The 17,585-nt window shown below is 39.8% G+C and overlaps 2 protein-coding genes and 5 non-coding genes across 7 annotated transcripts; all 7 read right to left on the bottom strand.

The window, feature by feature from the left end:
- Positions 1-3,772: 3,772 nt before the first annotated feature.
- On the bottom strand, positions 3,773-5,636 carry nkx6.1 (NK6 homeobox 1). Its single transcript, XM_071547222.1, has 3 exons — positions 5,081-5,636; positions 4,618-4,790; positions 3,773-4,018 (listed from the first exon to the last, which is right to left on the bottom strand). The coding sequence occupies exons 1-3, from the start codon at positions 5,634-5,636 to the stop codon at positions 3,773-3,775; spliced, it is 975 nt and encodes a 324-aa protein (XP_071403323.1).
- Positions 5,637-11,019: 5,383 nt separating this feature from the next.
- rpl17 (ribosomal protein L17) lies at positions 11,020-14,550 on the bottom strand. Its single transcript, XM_071547221.1, has 6 exons — positions 14,438-14,550; positions 14,194-14,234; positions 13,448-13,582; positions 13,022-13,120; positions 11,446-11,637; positions 11,020-11,099 (listed from the first exon to the last, which is right to left on the bottom strand). The coding sequence occupies exons 1-6, from the start codon at positions 14,517-14,519 to the stop codon at positions 11,052-11,054; spliced, it is 597 nt and encodes a 198-aa protein (XP_071403322.1). The 5' UTR covers positions 14,520-14,550; the 3' UTR covers positions 11,020-11,051.
- On the bottom strand, positions 11,164-11,233 carry LOC139667732 (small nucleolar RNA SNORD58). Its single transcript, XR_011696956.1, has one exon. It is a non-coding gene; the product is annotated as a small nucleolar RNA SNORD58 (small nucleolar RNA).
- LOC139667734 (small nucleolar RNA SNORD58) lies at positions 12,634-12,700 on the bottom strand. The gene has a single exon (XR_011696958.1). It is a non-coding gene; the product is annotated as a small nucleolar RNA SNORD58 (small nucleolar RNA).
- Positions 13,220-13,289, bottom strand: LOC139667731 (small nucleolar RNA SNORD58). The gene has a single exon (XR_011696955.1). It is a non-coding gene; the product is annotated as a small nucleolar RNA SNORD58 (small nucleolar RNA).
- Positions 13,936-14,002, bottom strand: LOC139667735 (small nucleolar RNA SNORD58). The gene has a single exon (XR_011696959.1). It is a non-coding gene; the product is annotated as a small nucleolar RNA SNORD58 (small nucleolar RNA).
- Positions 14,313-14,380, bottom strand: LOC139667733 (small nucleolar RNA SNORD58). Its single transcript, XR_011696957.1, has one exon. It is a non-coding gene; the product is annotated as a small nucleolar RNA SNORD58 (small nucleolar RNA).
- Positions 14,551-17,585: the final 3,035 nt, after the last annotated feature.

Below are 17,585 nucleotides of genomic sequence, written 5' to 3'. Positions count from 1 at the left end.
TAGTGTCCTATTCCTATGCTATTCCAAGCTTCAGCAGGGTTCAATCTTTCCCCTTAACCACCTCCACCATCTCCTCCTCCTCCTCCTAGATGTTAGATTGAGAGGTGCAGAAGACTGTGGCATAAGATAGCGGTGGCTGGTTGGCAGAGGGCATTTTTAGAGAGAACGCCGGCAGGCAGGCAGGCTGGCAGAGCAGTCAGTCAACAGATGCTGCAGCCGGTCCCCAGAGGGGGGGCCCCGAGCCCGTGTTCACTACACCTGGAACACATAAAACCAATGTTCCCCACACCTGGAGCGAGCAGAAACCTTGTTAACTCCCCGCCCCCACCCCCCCACCTGGAGCTCGGAGAACGCGGCGAACCTCACCGAGAAGACCTCAACGGCATCTGGGAAGCGTAGTGGATGCGTGGCGAAATAGGAATCGTGTGGGGTGATGTTCAGCTGGTTTTCAAGAGAACTTCTGGACGTCTGTTGTTCTCGTACCCCCCCCCCCCCCTCCCTCCTCCCTGTGTTTAATTTCTCATTCAAAATTCCATCAGAGGTCCTGCGCTGGCTGCTCCGTGGGCCGATATTAAACAGCGCAGGTATTAAAAAGAAAATTGAAATGTAGCGGCAGCAGCAAGAATGACAAGCAGCGTACACTGGACTGACCCCTCCGTGACAGGGAGAGATCCCAACCGCAGCACATCTTTTCAACGCCAATAACGCGATATTGCTTCACGCCAACCCCATTACAGCCGGCACTGAGCGTGAGCGGGACTGTTTTTTGTTTTTTTTATCATGCTCTGTTTTACAGGAAGGGACAAGGTGCGTTCGTGTCGTCTTGCACACCGGTCACCAGTTTGCTGGTCTCGTGAGCTTTGGAGGGGTTTGGTCCTCGTTCAACACTGAACTGGTTTTCTCTATAGGAGGAACACAGTATGAGGCCTGTGTGAATAGCAAAAGTTCCAGATGCATCCAGATTCCCATCACAGGTTTCCAAAAATGCACAGAATAAGGGAGAGGACAAATCTTTGAATGAGAAAGAACAGTTGACATGCTGTAGAAATCATATTTCTGTGTTCATTATCATAGACTAAAGAGCAAACAATAAGGCCTATGGGATTTACTACAATCCCAAATGTTCAATATGCAAGTACTGTAAATTGAATTAAGATGAATTAATTGATTACAAATAATTTCAATTAATTAGCAATTCAATTATACTGAGCAAAAAGACAATAAAGACTCTTCCACCACTGCATGATGTGAAATTGCAACTTATCTTGCCCTACTTGTCATCAACAACCCTCATCTTGTGGGGCACAAACACACACACACACACACACACACACACACACTTTGAGGCCTACCTGACAGTCGACCCTTCACGTTTTGAAGTTCACGACCTGTGACGCTGAAGCTTCTACAATTGCTATCTCTCCTGCTGTTTATAGGCTCATAAATAAAATTTAAAAAATTAAAAAAAAAAAACAACAACGATGTAGACTATTCAAATGCTGGGCTGTGCATAAGTCTTCAGGTTGAGACAGTTTGCACTAATAGCTAGGCTACAAACCGCGCGTGCAAGAGAGATCAGCTGCAAGTTTTGTGGGCACAATGTAGGTGGAGGCTAATGAGCATCTCAAGGGAAAATATCTAAAAATAAAATAAGATCAAATAATATCTAAAAGAAAAAAGTCTCTGGCATTAGGCTATAAGGTGTTATGTGTAGTGGAGCCGAGGCTAGGCTAATTGTTGCCAATAGTAGGCTGACACAAGGGAGATAAATGATAAATGGTCGCGCGATGCGTAGCTGTCATCCAAATTCAAAATAACCGTCAACCTCCTCATTTGTCGTTTACAGGCAGTTATTTATTCTAGTCTCTCCTACTCCCATTAACTGTTCCTCTTTTTTTTTTTCGTTATTCGTTCATAAATATTTTTTTTGCACTGCAGACTCAATCACAAGTGGCCCTTCACTTACTTTCTGATTAGACACAAATCCAGTAGCAGCAGAGAGACCGCAGTACTTGGCCAATATTACATCTGGATCCACATCTGATAAATTAAATATCGCTAGAACTGGCTGCAAATCGGTTGAGTGATTTCCAATTTAGAAAGCAAGAGCTGATGAAATCATGTGAATCTTTAGACGCACATAAACGTAAGTGAATATTATTGGTTCCTTCCTTATTGCCAGTAAAAAAAAAAAATAACAGCCTCGATATTCCACTTGGTTCACAAACAAGAATATATGTTTATAGCCTATATGTAGCCTATGTAGGTTTGATATTCTTTTAGGCTATATGAAAAAATTTTTTTTACTTTGATACTTTTTTACTTTGGTACTTTACGTTGTAGCTGTACCTGCGTCCTAAACTGTAAAATGTTTTTTGTTGGTTTGACCCTCAAACTTTATTTTGCTTGACTGATTTGCTGTAACCCAGGTATAATAAATAACATAATAAATAACTTAATATTTTACCAAAAAAACGCGCATGTAGACACACTAGATCAGAAAGCTATTTGAAAAAAAATACTGCAGTAACAATAATAATAATGATAATAATGATAATAATAATAGGCTATTAATATTAATATTAGTGATTATAATCATGATAATGTCATCATCATCATGTTGTTGTTGTTGTTGTTGTTAAAGTTGCCTAAACTAGGCATATTAACCTGTAGCATAATGTGATAATATGTAGCCTAATAATAAAATTGCAAAGGAAATAGAAAAGAGTTGAATAATGAACCATATTATAAATATAGAGGAGAATATAGATAGTAAAACACCCATGATGCATTGGGTGTTTTGTCTGTTATTAATTGATATTGTCCCTCTATTAATTAGGATGCCTGCCGAGGGTTTTACACTCAAACAGGCGATCATATCTGAAGACCTCGACAACAATCATGCATTTGAGTGTTTTTATTAAATAAAAGTGCATTACATTAACCTGCGATACACAACTGTGCAGGATTCAGTCACTGTTACGAACTTAAAACATATAAATAAAGTGTGTGAGGAAATAGTTTGCCGCGGGGGAGAAACCATCAGGTGTATGTTACAAATGCACAATTGTGTCACAACCAGTTTCTATGTACAGGTAATGTGTTAAAATTCTCCTCCAGATTTGAGAAATAAAGATTGGTATGTGTGCGGGTCTTCAGTGACCCGCTGGAGGTGAAAATTTTGTTGGGATATTTTTTTTTCTTTTTAGTGTCAAAGAAATGCATAGGCCTAATTATCACACAAACATATGTAGCCTACGTTTTAAGGTATAATGTCACTATGGAATGAAATGCAACGTAGGCTAAATGTCAACTTTGTAAAAAAAAAAATAAAAACGAATAAAATGTTATGCTTACGTCAGAGCATTTTCAACTGAAACACTCAGCAGTGCGGTCTATACAAAACAAACTTTGTTTTTGTGTTTTTTTACACATAAATTATTCACAGCAGTATAATTTCTATGGAATACAACTCACGTTTATATTTACAAGTAAGTACCATCTTCTTGTTGAAAACTTCAATAAAATTGCAGAGTCCGTGTTTTGGCCATAAAACTTGCTCTTCCTCTGTTTTTTTCCTCCTCTCTTCCTCTCCTCCTTCCATCGTCGTGCAAAAAAAAAAAAAAAGAAAAAACGTGGAAATTTTTGGGAGAAAAAAGTGGGGTAGGCCCTAAAAAATATGCACGACTCCGAGAGTTCATTCATTTCATTCCACCCCCCCCCCCCCTCTCCTCTCCACCCCACCCCACCCACCCCCCCCATACCCCAAAATCTATGAGCTGTCATTTTCTGACGTGTGGATTAGCAGAGAGTTGCCCGGTTTGTGTTTCTTCAGCAGCTGTGTGATTTTCTCGTCGTCCGAATTAGGGTCCAAAGGTTTGTTGTAGTCGTCGTCGTCGTCCTCGTTCTCCGAGGCGCCCTTCAGCCTCTCCGTCTCCGAGTCCTGCTTCTTCTTCGCGGAGGCCATCTCGGCCGCGTGCCTCTTCCTCCATTTAGTCCTTCTGTTCTGAAACCACACCTAAAGCGAGAGAGGAACAGTGAATACTTTCATTCTGTGACACCCATCTAGGTCCATACAGGTTAATTGCCAGTACACATGCTCTGCGGGATATATTCAAATAAAATAAACAGTCTTTCAAAAATAAAGGTATTAGAATTGTGGCCCCATAGTGACATAAAATCTCATTTGTTTAGGTTAAACATTTATTAAATCCATCGACAGGAGTAACAGAGCATGCAATGCAGCACATGCCCTCATTGTGATAAAGGCCTTATATATGGGCAATTATTGTAATAGGCTATTCCTCTTATTCACATGTTTTTGTTTATATTTTAATTTTCCATTCATATTGGAAAACGTGAATAAGCTTATGAAATATGGCATGTGGAAAAAAAAATATTTAGGCTATATGCTCACAGTGTTCCTAATTCTTCCCTTCCTGGAATTATTATTAATTGATTACAAATTAAATAGTGAAATGTCTTCCAAATATGACAATAGGGCATAATTCTAATCTTTTTTAGTGGGGAGACAATATAAAAAAAGGAGACATGCAGGATGTGTTTTGTTTTGTATTTTTTTAGTTTGGTTGTGTTTGTTTGTTGCATTTTTTTTACCTTCACTTGGCTCTCTGTCATTCCCAAAGAGTAAGCCAGTCGCGCTCTCTCCGGCCCAGCGAGATATTTGGTTTGTTCAAAAGTCTTTTCCAGCGCAAAGATTTGTTGTCCAGAAAACGTGGGCCGCGTGTGCTTTCTTTTCCCATCTTTGTCCAGTAACACGGAATTCTGATCTGAAATCATAAAGAAGTGAACTCAGTGAAAATGCATTACCAAAAACAATTACAGCCTTTTAAGTTGACTTTTTTTTTGTAGGCCTACTATTTTTCATTATTAGTAACTTTATTGCAACATAGGTCAATTCCATCCAGCATTCCCATTGCATGGAATAACTGAGAATAAGAAAATCCCTTACACCATGAATTTTGTCTTTGTTTATTTAATTTTATGAGAAATTAATATTCGTTTTTTTTGTTGTTGTTGTTTTTTTTTTGGCCCAGTGAGTCCAGACAAACACACTTACGAGGTGAGCATGCAAATCTGGCGTCTCTCCAGTGCGGGCTCTGCATGACTCCCGGCCAGAAGATCGGCGTCCTGCCCGGCAGGTCCGCCAGGGGCTTCGGGTACCGGGCCACCGCCACCGCCGCGGCGCCGGGGCTGAAGTAAAGTCCGGGAGGCGGCGGCGGGCTGAGGCTGCTGAACCGGGGCAGTCCTGTCAAAATCCCCGCCGACGAGGAGGCGGCGACGGCCACCGCGGCCCCGGAGGCGGCGACGATGGAGGGACGGTTGAGGATGTCGTTTATTCCGTGCGGGGTGGCGGCGGCGCACTGCTGGGGCGAGCCGAGACCCGACGACAGTCCCGAGGAGCTTTTGATCCCCGGGGAGGACACCGCCATGCCGCCCGGGTTGGGAGAGGTGGTGGCGGGTGAGGTAGACGACACCGGGCCGCTGGAGGACAGGGGGTAGGCCGGGTACAGAGGGGTCTTCATCTCGGTCATGCTGTGCAGAGCTGCTAAAGGAGGGGTGCTGAGGAGGAAGGCGCTCTGTCGGGACCCGTCCATCTGACCCACGGCTAACATAACCAACACCGAATGGACTGGAGGCTTTTCTGAATTATCCGGGATGGTCAGCCGCCTTTCAAGGAGAATTCTCTTTGCTTTAGGTGCCGCGCACCTGGCAGTGTCCACACTGAAAACGACGTCTAAACAAAAAGAAAATCCACTATTCTTTTGACTTAGTTTCGATGCCCATTACAGGCGAAAACTGCCTGCGAAATCCCGATTTTTTTCAAACTGCAAAGAAGCATCGAATATAAATGTCGTTCATCGGCGGCAGTAATTTCCCACGCCGTCCCTGATCACTTGAGCTTCAAAGAGGTTTGCGTGAAACCGGACGATAAAAAAAAAGACACTTTCTCTTCTGTGTTCAAGAAGCTCTTTGAGATAATAAAACATTATCATCTGTTTCCAGTGTCTATTGCATCAAAAGTCAAAACTTTGAGAGGGGAAAACAGAGAGCGGAGGGGGTGTTTCTGTCGGGATTGGGCGACCTCACGCTGACGTAGGCCGACTGGATTTAGGAGGGCTTCCTCATTGGCTCCACGTCGCAGCTTTGATTTGCTGGATGGCCCACTATCAAACGGAAAATGAGCGGAAAATCAATCCATTTCTGTACATAAAATGAGTTTTGATTTCTAAAAGGAGCATCTGGATTTAAACTCGCCAGGGAACTTAAATGGTATTTTGTTAATGAACAGAAATATTAGGCTTTAGGTTATATTGTAGCCTAAATAAAATATCCATCTATATAGGCTACAGTATATCAAGTAGTCTAGTAGCCTATTAAATCTTAAAATCTTGGGGGGGGGGGTTATTTGCCAGTGGGTGAGATAATTTATCTTCTTCTCAATGCAGATCAACTTGTTTCCATAATTGTTCTTTATTGAAATGTCATTTTCTTTATACTAGCCTATGGAGTGATCTGCCTTGTATCGAGATGTTGACACAAAATAATTCATTAAACAAACGAAACTGAATCGAAAACAAGTGGAAGTATCTAACCTCCCACTGGCAGAATTATTCAGTTGTTTAAAAAAAAAAAAAAAGAAATAAGAGATTTTAAGACTAAATATGGGACTAAATGTCTTGTATAGATGGACATTTTTTGCAGTGTAGCCTACTGCATGATAACGAGGCTACAGGTGTCCTCACCTTAGACTGTCATCTTATCAGCATCCTCCTTTACCTCTGGAGGAGGAAACACTCAGTTTTGGGACTGAGAAAGGGAAAATCAATTCAAACTTAAGACATGTTTCTAGTCATTTTGCTGCTTGTTGAATCGAATAATATCTTTATTGTATGTATAATAGGCCTATAACAAATTTCAAGGGGAATATATTTAGACTGGATCTTTAATTTGAAGACCTTGAATGAGATATCAATTGATTCAGCATCAAAGCAGAAAACAGAGGTAATCAGAATCACTTCTATTCAACAGGTACACAATGAGTTTGACTTGGTTAAGTGATGTTGACACATTACAAGACAGTTGCACAGTACAGGGTTGACACTCTAGCTGCAGGACAAAACATAACATAATCTCATATAGTACAGATGAGGCCTACTGTCTGACAGCAGACTAAACAGAAACACAAATATACAGTATTATGTTCAAAACCAAGGACTGTTCAGTGTATCAGACCAGACCAGAACAGATCAGACCAGACCAGAACAGATCAGAACAGACCAGGACAGAACACAATAGAATAGAATAGAATAGAATAGAATAGAACATATACCATAACATATTGGAATTCGCCTTTGAAACACAAAGCATTTTCTTTTTTTACAGAGTTATTTTTCCATGAATTAATTTGTTTTACTTAGGCCCAAGAGTTGTATGTAATTGAGACATCAGCTATATTACAGTATACACACATATGACTTTTAGAGATAAGGAGGTCTAGTCTAGATGAGGGTCCCATGTCTCCCTGCTGGTCCCAGTGTCCTGTAAAGGCCCTTGCCACAGTTTCTATGGTCACTCCCAGCAATAATCACCACTGACTAACCTGGTATATTGACACTTCCTCCTTAGCACAGTTTCTGATGACATGGCAAGAAGGCCTAAGCTCCCACAGCACAGATGTAGAGCTGCACTGTTTTCAACTAGGACATACTGTACATTCAAGGAGTCGGGGTTAAAAATGAATCCCATCGCCCTGCAGGACATCTCCAGGTAGAGTGGTGTCCAGTCAGATGATTAAAAGGATCAGTCTGTAGGATATGGCTTTTATATGTTGGGTCTATCATCTGTGGCTACTGACTACTAAAATAAACTGAGGAGCAAGACATCTTATCTCATTTTGTTAAGTGATGTTTTCAATTTTAGTTGTTCAAATATATCCAAAATTTAGGAAAACCTTTTAGTTCTGGTATCTTGAACTAATCCAATTTGTGCAGGTTGGTAAAGCTAGGTATGCACACTCTATAGGACAATGCACTGTCAGCATATACTGAAAAGTTAATATATTGAGGCCTACTGTCTTTGGAAGATGTGATATATAAAGACTATGTAAATACAGTATATATACTGTATATTGCACATAGTCAGTTTAATTTCCAATACCCCAGCTGTCCAATATAACCAGAAATACAGAGCATGTTTAGGGGTTTTATATCTGTCTTTATCAGGGGTGAGGAAACTTCAATAGGGATCCATTCATGAACTGTAATTGATGTCATCTGTTAGTCTGGTTTTTTTTTTTTTACAAGAATTTGGTTGCCCTTTATTATTATCAGTGTTATTATTTGTATACTCTGAAAAATGTATAGACTACTTGAAAATTTTTTATTGTTATGCCTGGCTGAATCTTAATAAAGAAAAACCACTAGGGCATTAGGAAACAAGGATTATGATACACATGTGCCACCTTGTGGCCAAGCATATAACTGCAGTACCTTCACCTACTGGGTGCAGCTCTGTCAGGTTCTGTGCAGTTCTGCTGTAGGCAAATGTGGGATTTGATTGATTTTAGGTAATCCTTATATATTTTGCTATTCTTGTTTTTATGACTTCCTGTAGTTCAATGGTTCTCAAAGTGGGGTCTTGGGACCCCCATGGGTCCTTGAAGTGATCTAGGGGTCCCCAGCAACATGAGAAATAGTTTAATCACTGTAATGTAATTCACTACAAATGATGACAACTAGATAATGTATAGGAGTGAGTATTGTAATCCTAGGTTTCACCCTCACCAGTCACTATTATCTTCACATGTACATACAGTTTTATCAATACTAAATCAACAACAATAATCTGCCCATATTGATCCCTGGGACCGTATCTTATCAAATGGGGGCCTGTGGGCTATAATGTGTCTACTGAGGGTCCGTGGCATGAAAACATTGGAGAGGCCCTGCTGTAAAGCATGTTGTAAGCTCTGCTTTTAGATAACTGCTATATAAATAAAGCTTACCACAATAATTACTGATGATTCTGACTTTGAGTTTAGAGTTAACAAACGTTATTTACGGACTTTACAGCTGCAGAGAAAACATTTCTTCAAAAATTGTATTAATTGTATTGTATGTATTGTATGAAACGGAATCAACGTAAATTGACAAATTGTGGAGCCATTCACAGTGAACAATCAGTCGGCAAGGAAGAGAAGAGTAATATGGTTTTACTTTGTTTGTGCACTTTATTTTATAATTTCCAAACTTTCCAGTTAAAAGGATCAAGCTTGAACTCTGTACTCTCTGCTTTTAGAGTTGCATGGAAAAGATCACAGCTAACAATGTTCTCTTTTCTAAAAAGTAACTCAGTAACTTTTACTCTGAGGATATTTTAAAAGATCTACTTTTTACTTTTACTTCAGTAATTTTCACACCAGTACTTTTACTTCTGCTTAAGTAAAATATCAGCAAAGTAACAATACTTTTACTTAAGTAGAACATTCTAGTACTCTTTCCACCACCGCAGACTTCCGTATGTTAACAGTGAATAGCTTATTGTAAATTGAGTAATATCCTCAAGCAATATTTTAATGTGTACTGTAGATCAAGTTGAAGTTATGTATGAGCAACAGACATTGATTAATAGCAGATCACTAAGATGACGTTGTTTGAAATTCAATGTAGCAAGTGAGGACATTCTAAAAGGCTTAATGTGAAAATGGCTTAACGAGGCAAAAAAAAAAAATCTTTTTGAAAAAGGTCTTTTTTTTCCTAGCTATATGGTACCATAAGAACTAGCAATGGTGAAAAGATTATTTTTAAAGAATTAATCTAGTGGAAAAAATGCCACAAAACAGGGGGATTTAACATGACTTATTGAGCTAATATTGAAATGAAAAAAAAACATGAATTAGAGGGCTTAATGTGGCTAAATGACCTACAATCAAAATAGAAAAATGAATCAGGTATCAGGGGGATACAAGGAGATACCATGGTGAAAATTTGAAGTTAAAAGTAAATCAATAACATGGTAAAAGAAAACACTGACAAGATCCCCATTTGTAAATGAAAGGTAATGACTGAGCTTAATGACCTAAAACTGATGAGGTAAAAAAAAAAGCCTAACCCTGCACAGAGCGATGTTTAAAACTGTTTTAACACAACAATTTAATATTAACATATATTTTTACTTTGGGAGGAGTCATCTAATGGTTAGAGACAGTCCGCCACCAAGACAACCCAAGCTAACTTTTGTTGGCATGTACCCTCCTGCTGAAGTGCAAGACAATGAACCCCTACCAGCTCCAGTAGTGCTGCTCTGTACCTGACCTCACAGTGGAGAGGAGGGGTACCATTTATGAGTTCGATTTCATTTTACATTACACACCGATTAGCTGGACGCAACAGAAACAAAGTGTTAAGGAAGCCGCTCTATTTTTGAGTGGAGTCCAACTTTGTGGAACATGATCAGAGTGCTTTATTGTGATCTGGGCACATTGTGCAGTTCATACCCGTTACAGCAGAGAATTGTACACATTAGTCCAAGTCCTTTGCATCCACGAAGCAGGTGGAACCTTCTGATATAACAGCATTGTCCCATTTGCTAGATTTGAATATCTGCCCAGGTTCATAAATCAGTCAAATACCAACAACGTCATTAAACTGGTTGTTACTATGATGGCTGGCCCGCTGTGGCCACGCCTCCAGGCACACTTCAAAATGTTAAGCTGGCAATATGTTTAACTGTGTCTGCAGCTCAGTCCCAAAAAGATGTAAGGCCCTAAAACTCAACCATGCACAAGTGGATGATCACTGGTGACCCTGTGACACAAGTAATTGTGTAGTAATGGTTACTCAAACCCTCAGGTAATACACCAATAATAAAAACACACTGGAAACCACTGAAGGAAACAGCCTTATGCAACTGGCAGCTTCAAAACAGATCTTGTTTGAGAAGATGTCTTGTCTCAATATTTCCGTAAACGTAAAAGAAAGATACAAGAGACATCGCTGTCATTAAGAAGAGTCCAAGTTTATTTGCATTTACTCCCGTGCCATGAGTTTCTGCTTCTTCAGCTTCTTCTGTGAAACCTGCAGAACAAAACTCAAGTCATTAACTTGTCAATCACAGAAAAATAGTGAGATTTTAAGTTGAGTTGCTCAGGTTTTTTCATCAATTCTTTTCATGGGTAATCCAAAGGTGTCCTAAGTAGTCATCATTGCAACCATATGTACCAAAAAGTCTGATAACATCTGGAAGGACAAAATTCAACCATCTTCAATCCCTGAATGACTTTAACTTTCCCACTGAAATAAGCAATGCCTTTCTGACATACTGCAGACTTGAAACATGTACAATAGTACTGTTGAGGAAAAGTCATCCACAGATTGAAGGTTGACCATCTTTGCATTCATCCATCTCTAGTATCTACTATACCTTTTTCTTCTGGGCCACTTCCTCCTCGGGTTTGGGAACAATCTGCTCCTTCTCAGTGAGGATCATCTCGATGTGGCAGGGGGAGCTCATGTAGGGGTTGATGCGTCCGTGGGCACGGTAGGTGCGTCTACGCATCTTGGGGGCCTTGTTGACCTGGATGTGCTCAATGACCAGAGAGTCCACGTCCAGACCCTGCAACAACATGTGCATCCAACCACAGCAGATCAGAAGCCCATAAAACCTGGAATCTGTACCATGGTTTGCATATTATGCATTTGCTGTAAATTCACATCCGTTTGTCATACTCCCATATCTCAGTGTTATATAGGCCATTTCATGTGGTGGTTTTACGCTTCCACCGGTTTTTATACTTAATGTCATGTTTGATAGATTTCGTATACACATTCTGCATTTTCGTTCTCAGTAAATTCTACTCATATTTTGCACAACCTAATAATGCTGTAATCCATATATCCCCCATACCTTCTACTTTAAGAAGGGAAAAACCATAAAACATAGGCCTACATCCAATTTTGTAGGTCCACAGGCCAATATGGGGGCATCTGTGCTTCCAACTGGAAATCAGAACTCTGGTCAAGTATTCTTGTTTTCTAAAGTCTGGGTTCCAGGGTTTAGCAGTTATTAGGGGGCAGCTCTGTTGGCTCCATGCCTCCCCCCTCTCAGGTATGGGGGCTGTTTTGTTGGCATATTAGCCAGTTAGCTAGGAAATTCTGCTTATTTCTAAAAGCAGAAGCAACTATGGCTGCAGATAGGAATGCCACTGTTGAACATTTTGAACCACATTTTTATCAGACTCCACATTTCAGCCATACTAAACACTGAGGAGCTTTTGCTAAGGAGGCAAGACTGAGCTGCTGCTGTGAGTACAGCAACTACACCTGGGGTGGAGACAGAGAGGTTGGAGAGCTACTGGTCAACAGTGACTGGTCCAGAGCGGACATTAAAGAATGGGGTTCAATGTGTGTTACTCAAAATTAAAGTTTCAATGCACACATGGACAGCATTGCCACAATATGATGAAATACAGACTAGACTAAGGAAAATGTGAATTTACAGCATACCGAATGTGCAAAATATGCATCTTTTTTACATTATGATTGTATGATGATTACACATATGTACAACATGTCTTACCGTGTAGACATGCTTTCACAAGGCACATGTTAGATTGCTCAGATTTACAAGATTATTTTCATGGGTAATACAAAGGTGTCCTAAATGGTCATCATTGCAATCTATTACATGTGAATTAAAAAGGAAAATTACTAAATTACTTACCATTTAGTTTACAGCTGCTACAAATAATTCTCACTTTTGAGATAATGCTAGTAACCTACTATAAATCAACATGCTAAAGTGTTAGCATGGAGCACATGATCTACCAGGGACACATGGATGACTTTGGTGTCCATGTTCTCCTCAACTTACAGGTGAACAACGGGACAACCTCCCACAAACTCAAACAAAACCAAACTGAAAACAGGGGTGGAGTACTTTTCTACTCAATAAGTTGCCTAAAGTCAAGCAGCAGCCAACTCAAGCCACTCGAACGTACCTTCAGCTCAGCGTTGCTCTCAGCGTTCTTGAGCATGTGGAGGAGGAACTCGGCACTCTTCTTGGGCCAGCGTCCCTGTGTCCAGCCGAACTGCTTGGCCTGAAAAAAGGACACAAGAAATGTTTGTACTACGACGCATAGAGAAAGAAAACGGCACAAAGGACAGGAAATGTCTCCACGTTTCGTTCATTCACAAAAGCTGCTCAGATAAGAATGATCATTTTTCATGTTTAAATCCAAAGGTGTCCTAAGATGGTCATCATTGCAACTTTTGAACCAAGGACTGACTGATTCTGTGCATACACAAACAGGATATCCCAGTTTCCTTCCATTTACCAAAGATACATGCTTCTTGGCAAGCACCTAACCTCCAAAATGTAATGTATTTGTATTCATGCACTCAAATCTTTTCAAACCAGAACTCACCTGGGCACACCTTCCAACACCACCGTTGTAGCGACGGAATGGGACACACTGGTGCTTCACGATAACATCCCTCAGGTACTTGTTTGCCTTGCGGATGTGCATGCCCTTGATGGCCTGAGCTGTCTCACGGGTGTTCTGATAAAAAACATTAACAAATGGCATACAACTTAGAATAATGACTGAGGACAGGTTCAGACTGCATCGCCTTCGCAGCTCAAGTTGAGAAATTTTCAGTACTGTTGCTGGTTTTGGTGCCGATTCGAGTTGTCAAAAACAAACTAAGTGAATGGAGTTTATTGGCATATATGCGGTTAAAAGCCAGTTTTTCATGTCATTTAGAAAAATGTGACTTTATAGCATACCATATGTGCAAAATATGCATCTTATTTACATTACGTGGGCTACAGGAGGTCACACATGTGTACATGTCCAACTGTGTAAGCATGCGTTGTAAAAACTGTAACTTTAATTCACAAGGCACATGTTAGATTGCTCAGATATACAAGATTCTTTTCATGGGTAATACAAAGGTGTCCTAAATGGTCATCATTGCAATCTATTACATGCCAATTAAAAGCAATAGGAATTCACACAGATTTCAAACAGACTTTCACCGCTTTGTTTTCTCTAGATATATCAGCATAGCAAGTTTGCATCAACCATCTTAACATTGTGTTTGGTAGGCCTAGTACTAATGTATTTTTTTAAGTTATCAATACTGATAGAATATCAGCATGGCATCTTACCTTGAAGTGAACCCGGAGGTTGGAGCCCCTCGACTTGCATGCTAAAAACACAAGATGAAGTCTATCAAAAACACGAGCAGTGGCACTCAGTATAGTGACAGAGGCTGACTTTAAGTTTGGTAGCTCAGTTGGTCTTAATTTCTTTTCATGTGTAATCCAAAGGTGTCCTAAGAAGTCATCACTGCGACCACACAACGTCTTAGCCATTAGCCAAGCAGACAGGGAAACGACATTTATTACTCACACTTAGTCGGGTTTTCGGGGTCGAGGGAGTAGCGGACCATTTTCAGATATCTGTAAGACAAAATGAGAAGAAACATTTGCATTTACCTCAGACATGTCAGTGCATGACATCTTTACAATGACTCGCCTTCGCAACGTTAGCTAAAGTTCAAACACAGGAACGACTAATCTGCGATTTCACGAGTAAAACGAAGAGACCAAGTCATAAACACTCAGGCACACCAGTGATATTAAGACAAGTATAGTTATAGTTGCCAGCAACCGTAAAGAAGCTAGGTTAGTTGGGTGTATCGGAACAAATATGGCTGAATGCTAATGTGCTAGCGTCCAGACCGGGTATATCGGAAATATAGAAATTCAACTACAATCTACACATCCATATACAAACGTATAACAGCGATTAACATGTACTATCATAATCTACGAAACGCAGAGGTTTAAAGTGCAGGATGGCGAAGATTTTGTTAAGATTTAATGGCTATTCCGGTCCTCATATCCAGAGATGCTCTCTTACCTCTCAGGCCACGCAGAGGAAAAGGAAGTGCAAGGGATTCGGCGAGAAGATATCGCGTGGAATCTGGTGTATCGCGAGAATTCAACCCCGCACACATACATGGACGCAGCTTGTTGGCGAGACTGTTGCGCATAAATTGCGCAGTCATCCTTTCATTTATGGTTATGGAAGAAATTAGAAATGATTTTTGCCCTCCACTGGGGGGTTATATATCGGTGTTTGTCCGGGGTGTTTTTTTTGTTTGTTTTTTTTTATTATCAGGCCTACTATATTTGATTGTATTATGTTCAAATGAAAAATAACAAATAAGAAAAAAAGAGAATTTAAAATTATTTTTTTTGTTGATTTTTTCTGATAGATTAAAATAAAGCAAACCCACTGTGTGGCAGATATGGCTAGTTATTTGAACTAGGTGGGTTTATTGCTATTTAAATGTAATTGTTACTGATTGGTGTCTGCATTGATCATGGTGGAAGACAGAAAGTACTACTGGCCTTGTTTAATAGCCTACATAAACAGTCAAGAGAGTTTCTGGCATACCAGTTATTAGTCAGTCAGTGGTCAGCGGTTGGGACTACTTTTATTGAAATATTCCTTATTCATAATACAGGTGTAGTTTATTTTTCTTTATAGATATTACATTTTACTCCCTATGGGTTATGTGGATGGGTCCTAAGGTTGTTGACACTCATATTTATGATACTTTTGAAATGATGTTAAGATTGATTCTGCCCTGGCCTGGTCCTGTCTTAATGTAACTCCATTTATCTCCCATTATGAATAGGTACGATGAAGTTTACCCACCTTGATCAAGGAGAGGTCATTATGTCAAAGATGTATAGCTAAGTTTGTCTCTAATGGAACAAGTTCATACCTTTTCATTTATAGTGTGGGTCCTCACATTCATAATCCATCTGTTTATAGGAGTGCTTGTCTCCATCTTATGGCATGCTGAGGAAGAGATGTTGCTGAAAATGGTCAAATCCTTAAACATTTTGATGTCTCTTGTTGATCACAGTTTTGGTCATCACTTCAACATCACTTGTGAGAAGCTCAACACACTCCTGGACTGTGACAGACTCAACATCTGTTTGCCATAGAAAAACTACAGGATACACGTTCAAATTTAAAATGACACCAAAAAAACGCCATGCCTCCTAACGGCCACTAGAGGGAGCCAGTGAGCTACTTTTTAGGTCCATGAGTTGTTTTCCATCTAAAAACTGAAGTGCAAAACACAAAGATCCTTTCCGAGCATGGAGATGAATCCCATGAAGCTCTTACAGTAGCTATATGTATCACTTTGGAGAAAACATCAGTTATTGTATAATGACATATTATGAAATAAATACCACAGTGATGCCGTAATACTAAAACCAGTTATTGGTTTATTTGCATTTGGTATTTTACGTTGTATTGTGAGATGTTCCAACCAGCTACATATAAAACAGTATGTGCACTCTCACATTGGCCAAGTGAGTCATGCACAACATTGCACTGTAAATAATGTCAAAGCTGTAGTAGTGACATCTTGTGTCAACATACAAAAATAAAGATATTATGTACAAAAGAAAAGCAAGTTTCCCTCAATATTTTTTGTCATATTTCAGTATTTTCCTAGACCAGTGAAAAAAAATCAACTATCCAAACGAGACGACAAATAGTGTGAAGACTTGAAACCTGACGTTTGGAGAAGTCATCTTCCTCTCTTCCCTATACACACCACAGTTTCCTCTTATTTACATACAATGATAGTAAACCTTGAGCATTTAACAGGGGTGAAATGACATATTATAAATTAGCCATGGTTTGGCTAATGTAGATAAATATCTGTACAAATCCGACTGAGCTTTAATATCCTTGGCATAAAGGTATCCCATTGATTTTACATTGCAATTACTGCATTAATCTTACATTATGTGGACCGCTGCATGCTAAACCAAAGATAATCTCTGTACAGGGAAGAGTGAGTTTTCTAATTGCTGCTGCTGTGTTTCTCTTTACCACCGTTTCATCGTCCGTCTCCCGCGGCAACAAGCTTCAGTTTGCTTTACAATGTAAGCATAGAGAAATATTTACACATGTAAATAGTTGTAAGACTCAATCACTCTTTGACTCTCTGATGTACAACATGAATTCATGCTATCCTGCTCTCTTCAATGTCAACCTTTACATACAGCATTTGGGGGTAAACTTGGGGTAAAACATGACAAGATTTCAAAATAAAGCAGTCTTCCTGATTCATTCTCAAGTCCTTTGTGTGTCTTTTCCTGGGTGTGACAGAGAGAGATTTGGCAGAAATCTGGCCCGCTAGTTCCCAAGTGTCTCTGAGTGTTAAATAGGCTCTGAGAAATATATTACATATGATTCACATTTTTGAAATTGTACTTTTTGCATTTGTCATTACGAGAGAAGGAAATTCAAATATCAGTGTATCTTTTAGAGCAGTGATTCTCAACATTTTTCACAACAAGGGCCTCTAATGTAGTCCACATTAGAGCCACAGACCCCCATTTGATGAGATTTTGTCTCTCGGCCCAAATCTGAATATTTTTATTGTTAGATATGATTTTGTCCAGAACTCCATGACTATCTGTATTGTAGGTAGACAGATAACAGAGAAACTATGATCAAA

The sequence above is a fragment of the Centroberyx affinis genome, unplaced genomic scaffold, assembly GCF_046629955.1.
Source record: "Centroberyx affinis isolate AG114_WGS23_722 - 3 ecotype Tasmania unplaced genomic scaffold, CSIRO-AGI_Caff_v1 ptg005729l_1, whole genome shotgun sequence".
NCBI classification, from domain to species: domain Eukaryota; kingdom Metazoa; phylum Chordata; class Actinopteri; order Beryciformes; family Berycidae; genus Centroberyx; species Centroberyx affinis.
This window is presented reverse-complemented; position numbering and strand designations above follow the sequence as displayed.

Coding starts and splice junctions, on each gene's coding strand:
- nkx6.1 (XM_071547222.1), bottom strand. CDS start 5,636: ATGTTAGCCGTGGGTCAGATGGACGGGTCCCGACAGAGCGCCTTCCTC. Junction 4,791..5,080: donor CAGATTTGCATGCTCACCTC/GTAAGTGTGTTT, acceptor TTATGATTTCAG/ATCAGAATTCCGTGTTACTG. Junction 4,019..4,617: donor TGACAGAGAGCCAAGTGAAG/GTAAAAAAAATG, acceptor CTCTCGCTTTAG/GTGTGGTTTCAGAACAGAAG.
- rpl17 (XM_071547221.1), bottom strand. CDS start 14,519: ATGCAAATGTTTCTTCTCATTTTGTCTTACAGATATCTGAAAATGGTC. Junction 13,583..14,193: donor ACCTCCGGGTTCACTTCAAG/GTAAGATGCCAT, acceptor GTTTTTTATCAG/AACACCCGTGAGACAGCTCA. Junction 11,638..13,021: donor AGAGCAACGCTGAGCTGAAG/GTACGTTCGAGT, acceptor ATGTTGTTGCAG/GGTCTGGACGTGGACTCTCT.